This window comes from Uloborus diversus, chromosome 6 (genome assembly GCF_026930045.1).
Source record: "Uloborus diversus isolate 005 chromosome 6, Udiv.v.3.1, whole genome shotgun sequence".
Taxonomy (NCBI): domain Eukaryota; kingdom Metazoa; phylum Arthropoda; class Arachnida; order Araneae; family Uloboridae; genus Uloborus; species Uloborus diversus.
In genome coordinates this window covers 12,894,117-12,918,685 of record NC_072736.1, presented here as the reverse complement: position 1 = coordinate 12,918,685, position 24,569 = coordinate 12,894,117, and the positions used below count along the sequence as shown (strand labels likewise).

Sequence of the window (24,569 nt, the reverse complement as noted above, 5' to 3'; positions counted from 1 at the left end):
GGCAAAACTATGTACCTATTTTCTGTCTCCCTCCTTGCTGGTCCTTGAAGGTTCTTAGGTTTGGTATCATGCTGATGTCCTGGAGAGCTATCAGCCATTTGGGAATTGTAAATTGTGAGGGAACGTAATCGAGCATTTTTGGGGGGCAATTCATGCTGGCAATCCACGTTCCTATTGCTCCTTGAAAATATAGGTCGATTATGAGTAGAAGGCATGAAGAAAGTTGTGACAAAATCACTTTCAAGAACATAGCTAGGTAAACGAGAATTCAACTGCCTGAAAATAAAGATATATAAGAAAGTATTCTTAAATAAAAGCTTTTTTGAAAGTAAATGAAATTAATAACACAGGGGTCTGGCCAGAGGATATTTGGGTCCGTTAACGGACCCTTCACAAAAATCCGATCAACCAAAACGGACCTTTCACAAAATCCCGATCAAACAAAACGGACCTTTCACAAAATCCCGATCAAACAAAACGGACCCTTCTCAAAAAATTCTGATAAACAAGATTCGGATCTGTCACAAATTGTTTATTGAAAGAGCAAATCTGAAAGCAAAATAACGCATATTTCTGTGTATAAACCGATAATTTTTGGAACCTTTTTTTAAGTCAAATTAGAGGGATCAGCTTATACAAAATTGGCTAATTTTGAGAAAAAAAAAATCGGCAGATGCTCCTGCAAGTGATAAATAATTGCTACTGCCAAATAAATATAATGGTTGTTTGTTTTATCACAGCTAATTAGCAGCGGTGTTATTGTAAACTTTTCTGAAAAGGCATTGGTAAGCCTTTTCACCGCTCATGATTTAATAAACAATAATAATATATATCTGCGAAATTTACTTAGAACTGCAAAGGGATAGTAAGGATGAGGAAAAAATATGATCGCTTCAGATAGGGTTACCAACTTCAAAACTGTCACCACTTAGCGTTTGGCGTTGAACCTTTATAATGACATAATTAGAAAATATTCTCATCATTTTGTCGGCTTGTCAATATTTGCGTTTTTATGGTGCGGTGCGATGTTTAATTGTTATTTTGGAGAAAATTATATGGGTTTTGATTTTTCGATGCTAACAAGGATGATTAACTTTAAATAAACTCTTTTTGTTACCGTTTTTTTTTTAGATGTCTAAATTTTGAAAAATGCAATCTTTTAACATCCGATATGAGAATCATATTTTGTTCTTTTTTCAACTTCGCTTTATTAGGATTCAAATAAATGAAAAGCCTCTTTATTTTTGTTAGAACTCTCATTTCGAGTTTTTAAAGCAAAATTCCATTTTCTGTTATGAGTCAAAAATTAAAATGCTGAATAGATGGTTTATTTTATTTCATTATTATTATTTTTTTTTGGGGGGGGGGGGGGGCAACTGTGTCCACAGATATTAATGATATGTTATCATAGGACTCTAAAATGCAATTTAAAAATAATTTTATCAAAAATATTTCTTTTACAAGCCGTTTTTATACTTTTGGTGCCTTCACTTGGAGAATTGCGATCTCTTTGCATCCGCTATGGGAATCCGATTTTTCAAATTTTTGATGATTATTACGCTTTGTTAAGAGGTAAACAGTTGAAATATCTTTTTATTTTTGTTAAAATCACGAAATTTATAAGTTTTAAACGAAATTCTGTGATTTTTAAGAGTGTCTTGGGTCAAAAAGTTGAATGCTGAACCCCATTCTGAATTTTGTTTTATTTATTTATATTTTTGTTACAATTATTTTAAATATTGTACAGAAATATATCTAGTATAATTTAACATAATGCAGAATGGTAGATAAATATTGATACTTTAAAGAGCGATGCCCCCCCCCCCCCCACGGCAAATACCAGAAAAAAAAATCCAGAATGATTTTCTCGTCACAGCAAAGGAAAACACTCAACTTTAAGTTTAATTGATGCAGTTTGAGCCATCTCTAAATTCTAAAATTTCGTTTTGGCAAAAAAAAAAAAAAAAAAAATTGCGAAATTTTTTGATTTTTCAAAATTAATTCATTTTTCACAAAATTATTTGATTTTTCACAAAAAACGGACCCTGTGAAAAATCCTGGACAGACTCCTGTATTAATTAAATTTAACTCTCCTTTGAAATGGACAGAAAATATAAACACACATTTTTAAAATTTGACTTTCTATCACTTAAGTTAAGAAATTATAAACAAAAAATTCCTTTTTCTGATAGTATACATATTAGTTTATCATGCAGTTAACCTAAAAACATAAATCACATTTCTAAAACATTGAGAAAGCATTAGAGCAAAAAACAAAATATAGTGTTTCATACAGAACTCCCTCACTTTATAATTGAATAACTCACACATGAGGTCATGATAAGCAAAGGGATTTGAGTGAACTTTTCAAGATTTGAGTAAAACACTGTAAAGTGCACATCCTTTGTACTTTTGACAGGAAAATTTTCCTAAATCATTCTGTACAGCAGAACCTACCAGGTGCTACTAGCAGTCTCCTGCCCCAAAACAGAGGAGAAGTTCTCCGACACAAGTCTTAGAAATAAGTAGTTATTTGTCACATTTTGAGACCAATTTTTTTTGTTAGGCATAAATGTCTGTTAGACACAATTAGATAAGTCTATTTCATCAGTCCAAAACAATTGTAAATGAATGAATATGTTTTCGTTACTCGTAACGTATTACCTTTTTATTTCTGCATGACTAATGACTGATTTCCGTCTAAAACAGCGTTTTTGGAACTCCTGCACTGAAAAGTTTCTGGAAAAAAGTTCCGAACCCCATGTCTTGTGCTACGCCATCAAAGATGGCCTACAATTGTGTTTTTAGGACTTCAGTTCCAAAAAATTTTCGGGGGAACCCCCAAACCCCCTAGTTTTTAGCATTGCTAAAGATATATAAAATTGCGTTTTTGAAGCTCCAGTATCATAAAACGACTGGGGAGAAATCCTGAATCTCATCTTTTCCCTTCAAGAACACAAAGATAGTAACCAATTGTGTTTTCGAAAATATACCCTTAAATTTCAAAAACATTCCGAAAAAGGACCACCAAACTTCCCTTCCTCTTATTAACCACCAAATAGTCTAAAAATGGTGTTTCTAACAAACATTTTCAAGGGAGAGCCTGCAAACACTCCTATTTATGCGAGAATATTAAACAACTGAACAACAAACAAATCCATAACTGTCTTCAAATTTTATTTACAAAAGAAATTTTAGTATTTCATTATGTTTGGTACCAAAACTGATAAAAAGAGATGCCATTTTAATACTGCAACCTTTCTTTTATAGGGTAGTTCTCAAAAGGTGGGAACAAAAATGTTGCTTTTGAGCCATTTTTAAAATTTTGGAATTTGAAATCAATTTTGCTTTTATTGCATAGCATATACACCTAGAACATCATACACAAACATAAAAAGACAGCAGATATTTATAAAAATTAATAAATAGCAAATTTAATTATTGGTCTGTAGGTAACAGATTTTGGACATCAATTTCAGTTTTTGAACTTTTCCAATGAAAATTTTATCTATTTTTAAATTCCGCAATGAAAAATAGAGGATTTATGAAGTACATGAAGGACCTTATACATTGGTCTTAAAATAAAATTTTGTTATGTTTTCGTAGAATCCGGAAAAAAACCCCCATCCATTTTGCCAGCGCAGGTGATAAAGTCGCCAAAACCGTCTCTGTTGTTGAAAACCTGAATTCCTCTCTGGTAATCCTTTGCTTATGGTACGCTGTGAGTTGTCGCCAATCTGGGTTTCTTGGCGATTTTTGCCACCTTTGTTTACTATTCGTTACAATCATAACTTGAGTTTCCACTGTTATTTATGTAATGTTTAATGCATAACGTATTAATTGTGCAAAATACCATTGGATTAAAGAAATTAACATTATAATAGCTTTTTTTATTAAGGTTACAAGACAGAAGATCATATTATAATATTGAATAAATGGACAGAATTATCGGCGTATAGATCGTAACTCAATTTGGACATCTCACACATGTGTTTAAGAAAAATGATTTTGCTTCAAAGATACTGCATAAAAACCTATGAAAACACTTTAAAATGATTAACAATTGATTTTGAGGATCGAAAAATACCTTTAAAACATATAAATCATATATTTAGTACTCAAATAATAGCATTGTCAAGATCGTAACTTTTGGACATACATGAAACTTCCAACTTCCTTTTTTCTAAAATTTTTTACACAAAAAATAATCTGTCTTTACTTTTTTAATTTGTAGAAAATATTATCAAAAAAATATTCAGTTTGAGATACATGCCCTTAATTTTGTTTTGAAACGTTTGGAAATAATTTTAAAAAAAATTTTTTTTGATAGTACATTTGCTCAGGAAAGTCCAAAATTGTGTCTTTTAGCAAAGAAAATATTTTTTAAGGGTATTTGAAGAGCATTTTTTCCATAATTTATGTCAATTCTTGTCTCTATATAGTACTATTATTTAACTCAAAAATTTTTGAGTCAATTAAAAGGATAGTTATTTGGTGTTGAAGCTTCAAAGTTGAGGTCTGTGTTTGCTCCCACCTTTTGAGAACTGCCCTATAAGGAAAAAAGTACAATTGAGGACCTGAATAGCTAGTGGAAAAACTTCACGAGTCCTCAAACGAATCAAAAGTTGAAAGGTTCAGATTAGATAATAGATCCAGAATACTAGTATAGAAACTTTTTTTTTTCAATTTTTCATTCTTGTGTGTGTGTGGTACTTGAAACACTTATAACTTTCATTCAAACTCTTTGAACGATACACATTATTCCAAAAAATATAAAAAGACATGCTTCAGTTCTTTAATTTTTTTCTAAATTTTATTTGTCCCTCTCTCTCTCCCCCCCCCCCTGGATGCATTACTCAATCTCTCCTCCCAACAAGATCGTCTGGATCCGCCACTGTCTGTGGATAAGGTGCACAAAAATATAGTAGTATGGGTAAAAAGGCGGAAGCAAGATTATGCATTGAAAAAAATAGGAATAAATAGGAAAAAACAGGAAAATTTTTGAAAATTTTAGAAAAGTAGGAAAATAGGAAAAAATAGGAGGTCTGCGGACCCTGCACTTGAAGCATTTCTGAGGGAATGGGGGGGGGGGGGGGGTTCAATTGCCCCTCCTGATCCCCCAATGACGGGCCTGATTTGAAGGCATAGTTGAAGAAATTATCCAAAAGTATTCTGATAGAGATTAAAAGAATATACAGGTTTTGAAGCAATTTTGGTTCATATATTGAGCAGTTAGAGGGTTAGTGTGTGTGTGTGTGAGTATGCTATTCATTACAACTTATAAACAGGACTCTAATAAACTGTACGGAGAACAAAAATCAACTTACTGTATATATTCTGAAACAGAAGAAATTATTCCTTCATTTAATATACTCTGCTTATTCCAAGTTGCAATCAAATCTGGAAAGGAAAAAATATTAAATTTCAGGAAATTCAACTTTTTTGCATACATTTAAACATACTTTGTAACAATAATTAAATATATTATGTTCTCAAATCTTTTATAAAACACAATAATTGAGGGTTTATTTGGCTTGCTGTTTTTTAAAAATCATATTTTACTTCAAAATCAAACACATTGGTGGTTTTCCTTATTTCAGATTTTTTTTTTAATTTTTTTAAGTACAGACAATTAATGTATCTTTAAAAAAAAGGGCACTCCTCCATTCCTCCCCAGTGGCATAAGCTGCATTAAATCATGGGCCTGAGTTCGAATCCTAGCTAGGACGTGGATCCCATTAATATACAGCTTTTGCATTATGCATAATTCTATCACTAACCCTCCCCCCCCACACACACAATTTTGAGACTGGCAACTAACTCCCATAATTGTATCACAAAAATCTCTCTCCCCCTCTGCATCATATCAGAAATTTTTCTGAGAGAAAAAAAGAAAAAACATCATATACATTTAAAGTTTTAATTGTTAGATAAATACATTTTTAATTTTAACTTGAAAAACATTTTTCCAAAAAAAAAAAAAAGGGAGGGGGGGGGGGGAATTTAGGATAATTGATGATTTCTTTTTCATAAAAATAAAGAAAATTTACAAAAATATTTTGCTTTTTCAAAAGATGGGGGCCTAAAAAATAAAATTGGATTAATGCGACATGTTTTATAAAAGAATTTCAAAACATTAATTTTTATCATATTTGTAGTGTACAATTCATTTCTTTTTTAATGCATTTTTCGTTGAGCATCGTCTGAAGCACAATTTTTGTATGTAACAAAGTAACAATATATTTATTTTTTTTTCTGTATAAAATATTAAATATAACTTTTCATCGACAATATGACTTGTCTATACAATAAAGTTCTAATTTAAACTTAACGGAGTGAAAGACTAAAAAAAGAAAAAACTTACGAGGAAGAGTTGGTATGCACTTTTCTTGACTAATATTTTTTGCCTCAGTAGGAAACTGCTGTATGAGCTGCAAAACAAATGATGAAAAGTCACTGGTTGAAAAGGTGCAGAGATCAATGCCACCGATTCAATAAAACATCATTAAATTTGAATGTAAACAATAATCACTAAATTTTGCATATTTTTTTTTGTTGAACTTGTCTTAGAATTATTAATATATCTTACTGATCACGTGTGTTTCCAATGGTCCAAACAGCATATTATGGAACTCATATTGTGAATGCCATTGGCAGATCCAGATAATATAGACGAACACGTGAAAGCTATTCGCAGAAAATTTTTAACGTTTGCAGAAAATTGATATTTTTTAAACAAATTTCTGAAATATTTTTTTTTTATGAGCAACAAATGTTGATCACTGATTTTGAGGTACCCCCAATTAATAATATTAAGAAAATTGTAAATATAATTGAAAAAACATTCCAGTCACGTAGAAGTATTTGACTCACTCTCAGCTTTACAATTTTTCTGTTGATCGCGATATAAGACTCAGGAGGAGTACGTGTTTTTGGTCAGAAAATTTTAAGAACTCATTTGAATTTGCTGACAGTTTTAAATTTTATCTGGCCATTGGTCATAATACCACAATGCTGGATTGTCCTAAGATTGAAAATTGAAAAGTGATTCCAGCCAGGTGTGCTAATATTAAGGATTTTTCTCTTTAAGTAGAGGAGCATTCCACGGTATTTTTGACATTATGTAGAGTCCGTAACGTGACCTTTTGTTGAAATAACTTTTTAATTTACCGTTTGATTTGCAAATTATTTTATTATTAGCTGGTGTGCTGTTAGGAAAAGATCAAAATAAAATAATATGCTAATCAAACAGTAAATTAAAAAGTTATGGCAAAAAAGGTCACGTTACGGACTCTACATAAATGTCAAAAATACCGTGGAATGCCCTTAGAGGAAGACTGATTTCTGAAGGTGCAGAAGAGTTAAAACAAAGATGTTTGACTTCTTAAAGCCGGTGGAATTAATATGAAAATTGATTTAATCCAATAAACCTATTCAAGAGTTGAATGATTTATTACCACCCAGTGGTGGATACAGCGGAAGGGTCATGGGGGTCATGAGCCCCCCCCCCCCTTAAACCGTTGGCACTATGTTACATTCACATTGAGTTCAAACAATTTTAAAATAGTGAACGCTCACAGTAATTTTTAATGTATTTGTTTAAAAAAAATCAAGTAAACATTTGAAATACTATTTATTTTAATTGCTTATGAAATCAATTAGTAACGTTTTTTCCGCATTAGGTGCCTTATTCCTGGCCGATTTGGTGCTTTTGATTGACACCCAAGTAGTTTCAGGAATTTTTAGCACCCAAAATGGTAGGGTAGGAGGGGGTCATTCCTCAGCATGACCCCCCCCCCCCCGAAAAAAATGATAATCTGTATCCGCCACAGTTACCATCAATATATAAAAGCATTAAAAGAATGAATTGAATCTGAAATTTAAAAACATTAAAAAATACTTTAAAGTAAAATTTTGAGTGTTACTAGTCTGTCAGAATCGGGCCCAGTGGCAGCAAGTTTTGTAGCTGTCTGCGACAAGCTTTTAGAACTTCATAATCTGTCTGCAAAATTTCGAGTGTGGTTTCAAAAAAATAAAAGTCTTTTTTTAAATAATTATTTTTGAAATAAGGCAGGAGGCGCCCCCCCCCCCCCCCAAAGATGATAACACACCTCCATAAATTCTTTAAAGCACTCCCTTCTAAAGGACGAGACACTCTTTTGATCCTCATATTGGATGCAATCAATTGTCATTTTTCAAAATGAAAGCACTAAAAGTATAAAAACGGTAAATAAAAAAGTTTATTAAAGCAGTGCCCAGAGTTCAAAAATAACATGATATATATTGGATATTTTGATATGTATCCGATATTTTCAATCAGCACAAAAAAAAAAGTCTTCAAAATCGTAAATGCATCCTCAAATCACTCTTTATATTCTTATAGTATTACTACAATATATAGACTTAAAATTAAGGTTTCTTTCAATATTTATACCTAATATTTCATTTTACATTTATATCAATTTTAATGAAGTTAATTTAGCATTAGCTGTTTTATTCCTTTTTCTTCTGTTAGCTGAGTTTACACAATTATACAGGGTGTCCGAATAATCCTTGACACATTTAAAAAATTCATAGAAAACCAACAAATTGTGTTATGAATTTGCGGTTTGCACCATAATACTTCACAGGTTCAAGAGTTTTTATGACATCGAAAAAAATGAAAAGGGGAAAAAAAGAAGAAAAAATGCATTTTGCAGCCATTTCGCGTTTTCCCATGTCAACAAAAATGATTTAAAAGTAACTTTTAAATAGACCGCCAGACACTAAATGGCGATAATTTTATAGTAGGTAACCCTATTTGAAGCGTTCGCATTTCAATGAGTTGATGAATGCTTTTTTTTCTTTTTTTAAAGTCATTAGTGGGAAGAAAAAGTTCTTACACTGCATTTTTAGAGAACTGTATAACACCACTGCTAAGGATATGATAAAACAAACTAGCAAAATTATTCACTACGTTAGTTATTTACCTTAGTTATTTACCGCTTGCATCACAGAAATGTGCTGACTTTTTTTTTTTTTTTTTTTTTTGTACACAGAAATATGTGTTATTTTGATTTCAGATTTGCTTTTTCAGTAAACAATTTGAAAAAGATCATTTTGCTTTGGTTTATGTTTTGTTTTAGTTTATAAGTGCCGCAGGCAAGCAGGCAGGCGAATAAGAACAATCACCAGGCGAACAAGAATAACAACGTGTGCGATCAGATCACTCTCCCTGCATCAGCAGTTCATGCAAATAAATGTCCAAATGTCGGACAGTCACGCAACTTTTTTTTTCTCTGCAGACTTCTTTTCTTTTGCTGACATTTTTTATTTTTTTAGCACGGACAAAACTTTCCACAATAGGGTTCATTGTCCACAACATCGTTGTTGTGTTGCGGCGTTTCTGCCACTGGGGAATTGACTACATTATACAACATAAATAGAACAATGAATTGGAAATGGTATATCACTTGAAAAATCAAAATGATAAAAAACTGCAGAAAGTTCACCGACTGCATCAATATACCTTCTGATGGAAGACTAGCAAGTCATGAGGAGTTTTGAAGGCATCTGTATTTTTACCATTTCCCCATAAAACCTAAAAAATGTATAACATTTTATGTTGTTCTTTAACAAATGATAGAAAATTATGCACATATATATGAAAATATACTCACTCTTATTCGCACATTCATTTTCTTATGTGGTGGTTTTACTTTCAAGTTCCTGATTCGAACTAGAAACAAAATTATCAATAGCTTATAATAGAACACATTCAAAGTATTGCAATTGTTTAAACATGATTTATTAACTACACAAAGGTAAGATGTTATAGGTATATTAGAATGAAAAATTCAAACCTGAAAATGTCACAAACTGAAGAGCCACTTTGTAAGCAAAAAATGAAAACAGAAGGTATATTAAAATACTATTCGAAACTAACTTGAAAATTTTAAATATTTCTGAAACAGGGTGGCGACAGGAACTGTGAAAAAAAGTTCCCTGACTTTTCCCTGATTAAGTTCACAAAGTTCCCTTATTTACGTTATCAATGATAATCGTTTTCTTTCTTTGCTTTACTTGAAATCCATTGTATGTTTGTATAAAATGCAGTATTTTAAACGTTTTAAGTTATGTAAAGTTGTTGAACTAAAGATATATTTTAGAAAGATGCTACTTTTTTAATAAAATGGTTAAAAAACAAAACAAGACTTTTTTTTTGGGGGGGGGGAATAACCTGCAAAACAGTATATTGAATTTTTATACATGGAAAGATTCTAGAAAATTAAAAAAAAAAAAAAAATACTTAACTTCCAGAAACCACTTAGCATAAGAATTTAAAGAAACTATTAAAATTACTTTTAAGAACATGTGTATTTATGATAAAGTAATTGAAATTGTTTTGACCTAAGTTTTCAAACAGTATAATAATTGTTGCAAGAATAACAAGTAATAGTGAAAGAATAGAAGTAATGTAGTTATTCTTACATAACTAATTGACATTATTTATGCAAAACAGATGAAACTATTTGACAGCCATTCATAAGGAGCTTTTCTCTAATCAAGAATATAGGTTTTAATGAATGAATACAGCATTTTAACAATAAAAAAATAAGGATATTTATTTAAGTACACAAGTTAACTCTATTTCAAATTATTTCAGTATGTAACGAAAAAAAATCTTAGATTGCTTTTGTAACAAAAAACTTTGAAATGCAAGGGAGAAAACAAGGGGAAAAAAAAGCAATTAGTTAATTTCAAAATATGTAAAAGAAGAATACAAATTGGTTATAAAATTAAAGAATCACTAAAGTCTGAAGAAGAGAAAACCTTTATAATCTGCGGTGACAACAAATAGTATAACGGCAAAAAATAAAGTTTTTTAATTGAAAGTTCAATTTTAGCAATTAAATTAAAACGCAAAGAAGTAATAACTTTTAAGCTTTTATAGTATTAATTCAAAAACCAAAGATTTCTTCTTGAAATCGTGATTACAGTACGCTAATTTCTTTGAGACAATGGAATAAAGGCAAAGGAGCTAAGGCATAATTGAAGGCTTCCTCTTTGCCTGTATGCTTGTTTATTTTACGTAGAATTGAAAGCGTAAAAGGAAATTTCAAGCTAGGTAAAATACACAACCTAACAGACACAAAAGCAATCTCAAGAAGTTCATCCTGTGGTTAATAAGTAAGATTCAATACTTTGACATTGAGGAAAAAAGATGCACAAATATGCGGCAGTGTATAATCGCACCTCATTAATTTTACTTTTTTTTGAACAGACAATTGGCAGAAAATGCGTAGGGAATTAAGAGTACTTAATTTTGTAAAGCAAAAAAACAGTTTTTTTTTCAAAAAATCAATTTTCCCTGATTTTTCGTTATTTTTTCAAAATTCCCTGACTTTTCCCTGATTAATAAAGTTCCCTGATTACCCTGATCTGTCGCCACCCTGTGAAACACAAGTAAATTGAAAAAACATTCAACTGATTCTAAAATTAAAAATTTATGTAATGAATGCCGATAGAAATCTGCCTAAAAAGTATAAACATACTTAATTTATAACTATTTTTTATTTTATTTTATTTTTTAATTTTATCTATTTTGTAACTTTAAACACTACAAGGATATTTTGTGGCCTTTTTTCTTCTTTTCAACTTTTGTACTTAGCATTTTAACAAAAAGTGGGACATGAGTACATTTTACGTTTTGCCTTAGGAAAAATTTGAAGTGACAGGGCAGTTTTTTATTTTGAAATTTTATCAAAATGACAAAAACCTTCATCATTACTATCATCAAAAACAAATAAATAAATGAATGAATAAATAAATAAAGCTTTTACTTCACAAGAACATAAAATATCACAGCATTAAAAAATATTGAAAAGTTATTGAAAGACATTTACCTGGATTCTGGTGCATATCAGATCTACGTTGAAATGCCGTTGCATAGCGATAGCTTTGAAAAGAATTATTAAATATTTCTCTTTCAGGTGGACTTGGTGAGCTAAGGACACCAACACAGGGAAATACGTGACCAGACAGGCATGTTTCATTATACTGTTCGGAGAGAAAAAATATCAGCAACACTAAATTAACAGATATGTACATATAAACTAGGTTTGCTAGATTTCCAAAATGTCAAACAGAGACACCGTAATGAACGAAGGGGTACACACCCCTGGCTGATTTATGGAGCATGTTCTCAATACCATGAATAAATGATTATTAATTATGAACCTAAAACAGGTATGATACAAAATGACATAAACAGCCAAAATTTGAACATTTCACTTCCAAGATGTAAAAATTTACAACTTGCTTTAATTAGAAAAAAACTTTGATTGAGGAATAAAAACACTGAATAATATTTAGACTATATACTTTTTATTTTATAGGACCTTTTCAGAACCTTTTTTTTTTGTTTTTTATTGTTGTAAAAGCTCTTAGAAGCTAATCTGGTATTAATTTCAAAAAGTCAACGATATAAATTGTTAGTAATTATCCTTAATAATCAACAGTTAACTATTTTCTAACCTTTCAGGTCATTTGTAATCAAATTGATCTTTTTCCAGGACGTGAACTAAACCGGCCAGGACAACTGGGCGTCTGGTAAGCCAGTAAACACAACATAGAGCAGTGGGGGGAGGCAAATTAATTTCTAAGTACTTGAATTTTTAACTCACATTTTAATATCATTATAACAAAGAACAGCTATATTTTAATATATAAAATCAGCAGAAGAAGGTGCTTCTACTACATGAATACATTAAGCTTATGGCTTAATTTTTTCATGCAATGTGTCAGAAAAAGCCTTCCTCTACCAACTTGTTTCGTGTTTAGTGCATTAAATGTATGAAGCTGCATCTTGTAGCAACATGAAATGGCTAATAAGATATGTTTATAGTTTTAGGAAAACACTAATCAAACAGTAAATTAAAAAGTTATGGCAAAAAGGTCACGTTACGGACTCTACATAAACGTCAAAAATACCGTGGAATGCCCCTACAGTACAATACTGTCTATCCCATATCTCATGGTGAGCAAGGTTCATATATTAAGGGGTAAATATCAACATATTAAGGGGTATTTTTTCCTCTTTAGATTCTATGCTGGTGACATTAACTGCTGGTTATCATCCATTTTAGTTCATGTGCCAGCTTCTTCATCAGAAGCATCCTTTGAAAATGATTACAGAGAACTTTTGAATCTTTGTCTAGATTGTTAGAATAAACGTTAAAACTTCCATTCAAAAACCAGGTGCTCTTCTTACGGCATGTTGGATAGGCAGTGTTCCTGAAAAGTGATTTTTCTTTAAAAATTGAATATCGAAATACAAATGTGACAAGCAGCAACAGGCCCTTGCCCAGCTAGGGTGATCCAAGCCAGTTTATAAGTCCCCAATGAAGATCAATGGCCATCTGAATGCTATCTACCACCTTACTCATTACAGCCTTTCCCGCTAAATTGTTCCTAGTGTCACAACCCTACTAAAGGGGAAAATTTCCAGATTAAATGAGCCATACAACACTAATTTCCTGATTATACACGCCACACATAATCATTTTTCCTAGTACTGATACATATTACCAGAAATTTTAATCAGAGTTATGTATCCTTTTTTTTTATAACCAGCAGTTGATGTCACCAGCATAGAATCTAAAGAGGAATAAATGGCTCTACTAGTTTACAGTGATATGGTTACAGTTAACATAGTTGGTGCCTTTTTTTCATAAATTGATTGCAACTAAATTATTAGTATATTTATAAATGGTTAAATTTTAAAATGATGTAGGGTGCGCTAGTTGACGTAAACCCTTGTTTCAGTGAAATTTCGTTAAATTTGGGACATTTTGGCAAAATTCAAAGCTGTTGGAGGACCTCTAAATATTTTTGTAGAGTTATAAAATTTTACCAGTGGTTTTATTACCATAGGAAACTTTTTAGAGGGTGAGACTTTCAACTTTTGAAAGTTGCTGTTTTTTGGGACACCCTAGTACTGAGTGACACATGTACTGTATTGAGATCATTTCAGCTGTTTTATACCCTTTAGGTGCTCACCATGAAATATTGCTTGCATATTTATGAATTGGAAAGTAATTTGCGACTTCTTCCTGATCACTAAACAGGGGCAAATCCAGGATTTTTTTCTCACTACCTATTTTTGTGAAAGTACTGTATCAATATTCGATTTTTGTGAAAGTTTTTTTTTTTTAATCAGCATTAATTTTGTGATATTTTAAAAGCACTCTTATTTTTGTCTCAGAAAATTAGAGCAATTTAAACGTTAGTTTGAAAAGTGCAAGTGTCATTAACTAATATTTTGAACGTTTTTTTTTTTTTTTTGGGGGGGGGGGACCTAAAAGGTAGGGAAAATATCATTGTATCTCAGCTCAATAAGCTTTTACTGTGTACAATTCAGGAAATCACCATCCCCTAAAACTGATGCTAAAAGATTGCTTAAAAGCAATTTGGCGAAAAAGTGAAACTTGAGTTTAATGCTATGAAAAAGATGTTACCTAAGCGATTGTTCATATAAATCATCTTAGCATTTTATTTTATGAGTAAACTATGTTTTAAACAGAAAAACATGTTTTCTATTTTAAAACACAGGTTTTTGTGAAACTTTTGTTGTTTTTTTAATATTGTTTCTAGAATGTGTCGATTTTCAAAGTTAGTTTTGTGAAGCTGCTGATATTATAACTTGATTTTTGTGAAAATACCGATTTTAAAATAAGATTTTTGTGAAAGTACCGAAAAGCGGTAGTAAAATCAACCTGTATTGGGCCGTGCTAAAGGAAGTAAGATAATTTGTTAAAATCGATTCCGCTTTGAAAAGTTTAAATACTGTTTTTTTTTCCTCGATTTGTACGGAAGAAATGAATGTATTCGAACGCTGGGAGGGGTTTTAACCACATTGTTGCAGACCAAATCACAGGAGCTAACTATTTGGCCAGGTTGAAGCTTCGTTCCGTCTCTAGTTTATCTATATATATAAAAATGGAGTTTGGTAAATTTGTTCCCTAAGATCTCAGAAACTACCCGGCAGATTTGGCTGAAACTTTCACCGTTTGTTCAGTTTGGTACTGGGAAGGTTTATAGACCAGTTCGAAAAAAATCCGATTGATAGTCCCCTTTCTATTCCAATTTTAGTCCTAATTAGTGCTGGGCGATGTTGCAGATTTTAACATCGCGATACATCGCCAGTAAACATCGCGATATTTCGATGTATTTTCTTTTCATTAAATCAAGGGTGTCCACGAAGGGGGAGGAGTGGGGTAAGGCGCAAGGCCTGCAAAAGCATGAGCCACATAAAAACACAGAAGATTCATTTTAATTTCATATTTTGGAAGACATTCCACATTTCAAACAATGACCCCAGTCCACTGCGCATTTTTTGTGCGGGGGGGGGGGGGGGAGGGGAGTCAGAGAAGGGGTTTGACTGAAAGAAAGAAGTAGCAAGATCAAGGTGAAGGGGAAACGTTTTGATTAGAGGATTCAGAGTCTTGGTTGTTTCTTTTCTTTTTTCTTTTGAGTGGAGAAGGAAAAACTAAAAAAAGGGAAGGACTAAAAAGTTTGTGTCCTAGAATTTCGACGGTCCCCACCCTGTCTACGGCCCTGCCATCGACATAATATCATGATGCTTCGCCATTGGCTGCGAGAAGCGATGCTTCGACTTCAGTCGCCGAGTCATCATAAGCCGCGATGTATTCTCAAAGGCAGTTCTTCCGACGCATCGCGGTGTATCAGCGAGTAGTCTCGCCGAGTCATCCGCGATATATCGGCGAAGGCAATTCTTCCGACGCATCGTGACGCATCGCGGTGTATCAGCAAGCCGACGAGAATCGCGATGGCCCCGAGCGAGCGCAATCTCACCGAATCATTATGAGGCCGTTCTTCCTTCCGACGCATCGCGGTGTTTCAACGAACGCGGTCTTTCGCAAGCATCGTGGTTCGCTCAGACGTTCTGATGCCATTGGAAACATCGCGGCGCATCACGATGTATCGTGATACATCGCGTTTCACCGGGAATCGCGGTATATCGGAAGAACAGTAAATATAAACACCGGCGTGGCGATGATTGCTTGACACCGGTGTTTTGCGATGTATCGCCCAGCCCTAGTCCTAATTTTCGCATAAATGCCCCAATATGGGGTGCAAAAAAACGTGCACATATTAACATTATATGTCCATCGGAAAGCGCCAATTTTTCTGCTGAAGATAGCATCTGTTCGAAGTTTCTAAGTTGTATAAAAAATGAGTTACGAGCTTTTTTGTTCCCTGTTCGAAGGCTTTCATCAACCCAAGTCATTATTTAGTGTGCCATCTCAACTCCCAAGAATTGTTGTATTGTTGAATATTTTTGCGTTTCGTCTGACTTTTTGAGGCTTTTCTCAAGTCAAATCTTAAAGTAACGTTTTTCCATAAGATTGGCTAAAAATAAATGGATTTGGCTGATCATTTTACTTTTAAATGGAACTTATGTAATTAATGGTTTATTATTATTATTTATGCTGATTGTACACTTGCTCACTATATCCAACCAACCAGCAGAAATATCGCCAGAATTTTTTCAGAAAGATTTCAGTAGCTGATGCATTTGGCAGTTTTTTCCACTGTCGCTGTTTTTGAGCCCAAAGACTACGTAATAATGTTTCTCAGCTTTCACCATATAAACAAAATATCGCCAAAGATACCTAAAAAAATAAAATAAAATAAAACCTGTGACCCTCCTTTTCCAATCAACTCTAATTTGAATTTTGAAACTTTGAATTCAAATTATGTTTTTCGCATTCACGAGTTGCGACAAGACCCTACTCATTAGAGTTATTGTTTCTAGAAAAGGGAACACGGGCGGCTACATTTTTTAAAACAGTTCGTACATCAATAGCCATACAGAGAAGGTTTTAGATTTAAAAGTACTAACAGATAAATCTTTTTAAACATGTAATGTTTAATTTTATATTTCGGAAATTCTTCAAATTTGTAAATGCTTAAATATAGTGCTTTCGTTTCTAAATCAATACTACTTTGTTCTTTATACTTATTGCTATTTTAGTTTAATGAGTAGGGAAGAAGCTCGATTTTTAATCACGTCAAAAAGGTTTGGATTAAATTCTTTCGTTTAAAACAGAAAACAAGGGCAAGTAACGATTGTTTCTCATAATTATTACTGACCCAGGCAACGCCGGGTATTTTTGCTAGTAATTACTATTATTCATTTTTGCTTTTAGTGACGATTAAAATATTTCTGCTACTCACCCAACCAAACTGACAAAACAGAGCAAGTATAATAAAAGCTTCAAAAAAGAAAAAAAAAAACCCAGAAAATAATGCTTGTATTTAGTAGCTGGAGAGCATTAAAAATAGCACCTTCTTTGTTGGCAGCAATACAAAACTTTCAATACAAAAACGAGGTAGCAAACCCCAGTGACATAATTATGCTTTAACTCTGGCATTTAAACCGTCATTACGAAGGCATAAAATTTTAAAGCACAGAATTTTAAACTTAGATTGGGGGGGGGGGGGGGGGGAGAGGGGACTAATCATAACGTAGAACGTAGAGCAATTGGCTTGTTTTTACCAGGGGCGTGCACAGAAATTTTGGGGCCCGTAACAAATGACATTTACGGGCCCCCACCATATTGTTTACCCTATATTTCACCCCTTATTCTAAAAATATTGGGCCCCCTTCAGGCTCGTTCCCCGGGCCAACAGGCATCCCTTCTCTCCCCCCCCCCCCCCCTCGTGCACTCCCCTGGTTTTCACCAAAGTGTTTCGCCAAACTTATCAAAAGAAAATTTATCTATCAAATGTTGCTAAAGCAATGCTACTGAAAACTAAATTTAAATGCTTAATTTTTACACCAAACAAGTCATTAAAGCACACTAAAAGTTCCGTTTAAATGAAAAATAATCGGCTAAATAATTGAATTTGACCCTTAAAAAATTAAATGATCCGCCAAATAATAGTTAAAAAAAAACTCATTTAAAAAAACAATCGATGGAGGAATCCAGTAATTTTTTTTTTTAAACCATAAATGTGCGTTAAGCAGTTCTTGGCTGGAAACGCAGTTATATTTTATTGCATTAACAACCCAGAACCCATCAAAAGTAAGTGATTGTACTTTGTGTTCCACCCTGCTTTTCTCAAGAGTCGCGATTTACAGGACTTACATTTGTAAAGTAACTTACATTCACAATAACTATATTATTTTAAACAAGTTTCTGCGTTTTGATCAAGATTTAATCTTGAACTTAAGTCTCAATTTAGACATTGATATTTCCGAATATAAATTTTTCAGATAAATCCCTCTCTTGTGTCTAATACCTCAAATGAATTTCAATAGATTCACTGACCATTTCCACAATCCTTTCACCCACCCGAATTTGATATGGGAATTTTATAAATGCATACCTAAGCAAATGCATAGTTTATAGAAATGATAAAATATATCCTTGCTTTACACATCATCACTGAAGTGGAGGAAAGTAAATTATTAATTAACTGTTATATATTTCGAAGTTTCAAATCTTAATATTGGTGGATGAAATTCCTTTATAGCTACAGATGTGTTTTTTGATGGGTAATCTTTTTGCGTTGTATCCCTTACTTTACAGTGATTCAATTCCTTTATGTTTTGCCTCTTGTATCATACAAATCTTAATACATTGTTGATAAGAAATGCGACTTTAAAGCTGTAAATTTCCGATCGTCAGATTTTGGATGCTACAGTAAACTTTACGAATATAAATTAAAAATACAACACTACAAAAGTTAGAAAAGGTTGAGGGGGGGGGGGAGGTCAAATTTTTTTAATGTTAATGTACTAAAATTTAAAATAAGTACAATGAATTTTCTCAATCTGTACAGCTTAGGGCAAAATATATTGATTTTATAGCTTTGGGGATTTCAAAACTGATGATTAGAGCAATACACTTCATAATAAATAATATAATAAATCTTTCTTGAAAAGTATAGGTACAATCATACGAGGAGCAACATAAAATAAATAGGTACAGTGAGATTTTGACAATTTTAATGAAGTAAAAATAAGAGCCACACAATTTTGCTGATAAATAATATAAATATTCATGCGACTTTAAACAAAGTGAAAAGCAATATTGTAATTAATATAATAGCAATTACATAACAAGACTCATTTAAGATAATTATTTTAGTGAATATTAAATTAAACTTGTGGTTGATAAAGTGTTTAAATTAATATAATTTTGTCTAAATAGCACATGAAAATTTGTTAATCATCTATCGGCTATTACGTAACACAACGTTAAAAACACCAAACTTCACAATCGCAAAAATTTTTTAAAAGACAAATGTAAATTTTTGACCCAGGAAAAAGTGCATTAACTAAAGATACGCATAGAAGAAGATTATCAACAAAAACTAAAGAAATCACAAATTAACGCTGATGTAGTATTTACATTTGTAGGAAAATTAATATTGAAACAGGATGGGTCTGGTGTGTAAAAAAGACATAAAATTTCTACTATGTACTAAAGCTTCAACAAAATCCTCAAGGTTATGAGATTATGTAAGGCACACTCCTAGAAGCTTTATAAACAATGAAAAGTGCATAAAGAGGAAAAGAAAACATCATAAATTGAAAATTTTGTGAGCAACACTTTTGATCACACAAAGTGAACACACTACCTCGTATTTAATTCTTGGATTCAGTTCTTTGGCATAACTTTCTAAAGATATACTCAATTCACTGAGGAAAGTTTGCTGCGCAAACGTAAATGCAGGATGATGCTGGGCAATAGTTAAAAGCAATAAATACTCCTCGACGATCTTCGGATCAGAAAACACTCCAGAAGACGCCAAGCTCTCAATTTTTATTTCTTCCGATAAAATGTTAAAAAGTTCCTTTGCACAGTGCAAATTAGAAGAATTAAGTAGGCTTAAAACAACGATCAGTTTACTCCGTACACAAGACTCACTTATGTCCCTGATTTTCAAAACTTCTCCCAGGGTGTTTGCTTTTACTTCTTCGTCTCTAAATGTATAGAAATCTCGCCTCCCCAAATCTTCTAAGCATGTTCCGTAGAATCGTAGCTCCAATGGATAACACATGTTGAAAAAGCCACACATGGCTTCTATTCGTTTGGATCCTTTGAGATTCTGAAACCACATAAATACCTCCTCTTTACAAACCATGGCTCATAACAGAAGCTGCGAAGTACTTAAAAAGGAAACTGAAGTTTGGTACAGAAGACACAGAAATGGCGTTCACATGAACTAAAACCTAACCGCCATTTCACTGTAACTGTGACAGCATCCGGGAACCTAAAAAATGAACTAAACGGAGGCCAAAAATGCTATTTAAAATTTAGATGGACTTAAAAAAAATCTTTTTGCTGTGGAAATATGTCACAAATTTATTTTTGTTACAAGAACTCCTGTCCTGAAAGATAACTTTTTGAATCTCTTCTATAAATAAATTTAGGGAGCGTAACTTTTGTAAATTTGTGATTTTTTAAAATGAATTTACAGTAAAGATGAGAGTGTAATTAAGGTGTGCAAAAGAGAGAGAGAAATGTACGGCATCATGAAGCTGGTTTTTACTTAAAAAGGTTTTTCAAATTGTGCTAAAAGTGGTTTGGTGTCTCCAGCGGCGTAGCGTAGGTTTCTGCCGCCCGGGGCTGGCAGGTACTAGAGTCCCTATATGAAAACGTAGTTTTCAGAGTTGCGACAACGCGGCATCATTTTCCTATTGGTCGAAGACCGCCTGAGGCAGTGTTTCTTCTTCTCCCGTAGGATTAACATGGAGCGTATGATAGTGCTGTGGAAAAACCCAGAATCTGGAAAATTAAAGGTGAGTCCAAGATTTTAATGCTCATATTACTGTTCTACAATGTTCAAATTATACGTGTGTAGCTTTACTTGAGTGAGTCCATTCCTATTTCTTTAACTATCGCGTAATTATATCAAGAACATGTGTTCCGGTGTGCTAAAATTCCCTTCTGACACTTTATTTGGGTCTTTTATAGTTAGTTTTCCTGTTAAATCGATTATTCCAATCACAACGTTATTGAAAAACAACACTTTAAGACAAGGCAAAAGTTTAAACTGTGTAAATTAAATTTTTTTAACGATAGATCTCTGTATTCGGTTTGGCGCGATCAATTTCGTGCTTGGCGACGAGTGGAAGTAAACAAAACATACACTTGTGATGTACGTGAGGATGTCTTATCTTGTGATTTGTATTATAAATGCTGTATGTTGCAGAATTTTTTTTTTTTTTTTCTAATAAATGTGACTTGATATTAAAACCCATTTTAACTTATGTTTTAATGTTAGGGTTTTTATTTTTCCTGATCATTGACAAAAATTGACTTATGTATCGTTTTTAATATTCCTTTAAGCTGTAAAACTCCAAGTTAAATCTTCTCTTTATGCAACGTAAGTATTTACAGTGTCAAATTTTTGTTTTTTGAAAGGAGATGCAGAGGAAATAAAATGCTTATAAATTATAGAACTTTCAATGCTTGCTGGCAGTATCTTTTAATAGCGTTTAGATTTAAGGAAAAACGATTTGTTATGATTTTCTGCCAAATATTTATTAGTTAAAAATTGTAAAAATAAATGTCAATTCAATTATGAAATTAATGTCACCACATGAATTTGCCAAAGCGTTTGAAGTGGATATGAAGTAGAACACTTGCTTGACACACGGCAGTTTTTATCGATTTGTTGATTTTTTAGGTTGAGCGAGCCAATTTAAAATGTACTATTTTATTAAAAATTTAATGAATTGTAAGCAGTTTCGGTTATTTTGGTAATTTACTCTTTTTTATTCAACAAGCATGTCACTCGCTGTGTGTTCCATCATAAACAGAAAACTGAGATGTTCTATGTTCTTAGTTAGTTTCAAGTAGTGTGTTGGTACTTTTTATTATGCTCTAATTAGGGTTTACTAATTTTTAGGTTGCCTAGTTATTTCCTTTACATGCTACTCTTTCTTTATCATCTGAAGAATAAAGTGCATGCTATCACCCCGCTTCAGGTTAGTAAAAATTTCTATTTTTATTGAGAAAATGATTTTTAAATAATTATGGCCATGATTGATACATAATTAAGTTTTAACAAGTGTTGAATTACCTTTGAGATCAGGACCGTTATCATGGGCTTTTGAGATTGTAAAGGTCCACCCAGCCACAGCTCTTGTTTGTCAGAAATTAGGTACATTTAAAGTTTTACGGGTTGAAATATCAATACTTTTATGATAAAGTGCTGAATCAAAGATTTTTTAAGTGAAACTTTTTATGCAAGGGCTTTGAAGTTATGATCCAACTATTTTGTGTGACGAAAAGTGGTGGGGATAAGCAATGTCGGTTAGAAGGAAAGCAGTGGTTTGCTTGCCTTCAGGTATTGGAGAAAAGTGAGACATGACTCTTCTCGTTTCCTTTCTCATTTTGTATGGTTGCATGTACTGCGTTCAGGCAGCGCGGAGATCAATATGTACATTTGTAATTACTTACTTTAGTTATCGTAAACAGATCATTTCTCTTCTTAAGAAGGAAGAAAATGATCATTATCAGGGGACACATGTATATAATTTTATGTAAAAATATGAATAAGAAACACAATCTGTTCAAAAGTGTTGATGAATAGTTCAAATGTTTCACGTCCATCGTGTGTCATTATGACACAACCTGTTTCTTGGAATCAAACTTTAGAAGAATTCTACTCTTCTAGATCAGCAGAAAAATAAAGTACATGAAGCTCTCACCCCACATCAAGTTCATAAAAATTTCAATATTTGGTGGGAAAATGATTTTTAAGTAATCCTATCTCGATTAATGTGGAGTTAAATTTTAACTAGTGTGGAATTGCATTTTAAAATAAAGGCTCATCGTGGGGCTTTGAGATTATTTATAAAGATCAGGGTTCGAAAATATCCGATATTTTGATATACAGTCGAGTCCCGACTTACGTGAGGGATGCGTTCCAAGACCCCTCGCGTAAGTCGAAATTTCGTGTTGTGGAAAAAGGTATGTGTAAAAACTTTTATAAACATAACCAATCATTTTAGACACATTTAAACACAACCTTAAACAGTTAAAAACCTTTTCTTAACCATACCTTACTGTTTCTTACATAAAGAACTGAATTTTTATTTGTATTTAAAAAAAAGTCGTTTTATTCAACATAAAATACTGCTATGATGCACAAAAACAATGATCAATGGGAAAGAAAGACATAAAATAAACTGGTACTGTACGTACGGGTATGTAATAAGGAGAACAAATGCCCTATAGTTGTACTGTACAGTTGATTCAGTAATGATATTTGTAACTTTAAAAAAGTGAAAATGATGATTTATGCTGCAGTTATTCTAATATATTTTTAAATACATAATTATATTCATTGGTTCTTTTATAAAGTTTCCATCTATGGCATTACCCCCTTTTCCTGGTTTCTTTAATTTACAATAAAAAACAGCTTCCATTTTCCTAATTTGTATACTATTACTCGGTGAACTTTTATGGATTTCCTTTTCTTGACTTTTAATTGTACGTATGGAAGATTCACTCATACCGTCATACCTAATTGTTGTACTAGCCTTCGAAGCATTTTTTGGTTCAGCTTCAGCTTTTCAAGAAGCTTTACGTTTTCTTTAATTGTCAGAAACGTTCTCTTTTTCTTTCTATCTTCACCAACTTGAGATAAAGCAGCGCTCCTAGGTGTCGTTATATTTCGTTAACTTTCGCATTTAGAATGAAAAAAAAAATAATGAAAGACTAGTACAGTGTGGGTACTTCTGCTCTCAGTGATTCTAAAGGGATGAAGGTCCATTCACAAAAACAACTTACTCACCGGGGTTCCTTTCCGAAAATTTTCATGTTGCGGGTTAGGAATTCGTGCTAGCTCAAAAATTTTTACTGTTGAAAAAATCGCATTATAGCCATTTCGCGTAAGTCGGATCGCTTTGTAGCGGGAGTCGACTGTATATTGGATATTTTGATATTTATCCGATGTTTTCAACCAATGCAAAATAAAGTGTTTAGTAACTGCTTCCTTAAAACAGAGTTATTTATTTTTCTTATATTATTATTATAATGCATCAACTTTAAATGTAATTTTTCTTTCATTATTTATATTCATTTATTACATGTTCATGATTTTGCCTCACCCACTCAAAAAGTAATTCAATTGCATCCGAGTTCATTTCAACCACTCATAAAAATAAATATATAAATAAATAAATATTCAATTTATCAGAGCTTATCTTAATTTGTTGAAGTCTTTAGAAAATCAATACTTTTGTCAGGAAATAGAACATTGAAATAAAGGGGAATTCAAATGCTCTAAAACAGTGGTGCCCAACATAAGGCTTTCAAAACTGATTCATGTGGCCAGCTGAAATGTCAGGTATAGATAAATGAATTTACTAAAACATGTGGCTTTATTTTAAAGAATTTAAATTCAAGCATCAGTATATTGCATTCTCTATATTTTTACTTCACTTAAATTTATATATTAAAAACAAACAAAAACAGTTTATAATTAATTTCTTTAGTATGCACTCACATTTTTCAATCACAATCACAAGTAAGCGCTTT

General features: G+C 32.3%; 1 protein-coding gene across 1 annotated transcript in view; it reads right to left on the bottom strand.

Annotated features, from left to right (window-relative positions):
- Positions 1–20,225, bottom strand: part of LOC129224230 (zinc finger CCHC domain-containing protein 2-like) — a 35,625-nt gene extending 15,400 nt beyond the window's left edge. Inside the window, exons 1-7 of the mRNA XM_054858651.1 lie at positions 19,654–20,225; positions 11,886–12,039; positions 9,660–9,718; positions 9,509–9,580; positions 6,365–6,431; positions 5,328–5,400; positions 16–276 (exon numbers count right to left, since the gene is read on the bottom strand). Coding sequence (XP_054714626.1) covers positions 16–276; positions 5,328–5,400; positions 6,365–6,431; positions 9,509–9,580; positions 9,660–9,718; positions 11,886–12,039; positions 19,654–20,160 — 1,193 coding nt within the window. The 5' untranslated portion in view covers positions 20,161–20,225. The remainder of the gene's footprint in view (positions 1–15; positions 277–5,327; positions 5,401–6,364; positions 6,432–9,508; positions 9,581–9,659; positions 9,719–11,885; positions 12,040–19,653) is intronic.
- Between the last annotated feature and the right edge of the window lie 4,344 nt (positions 20,226–24,569).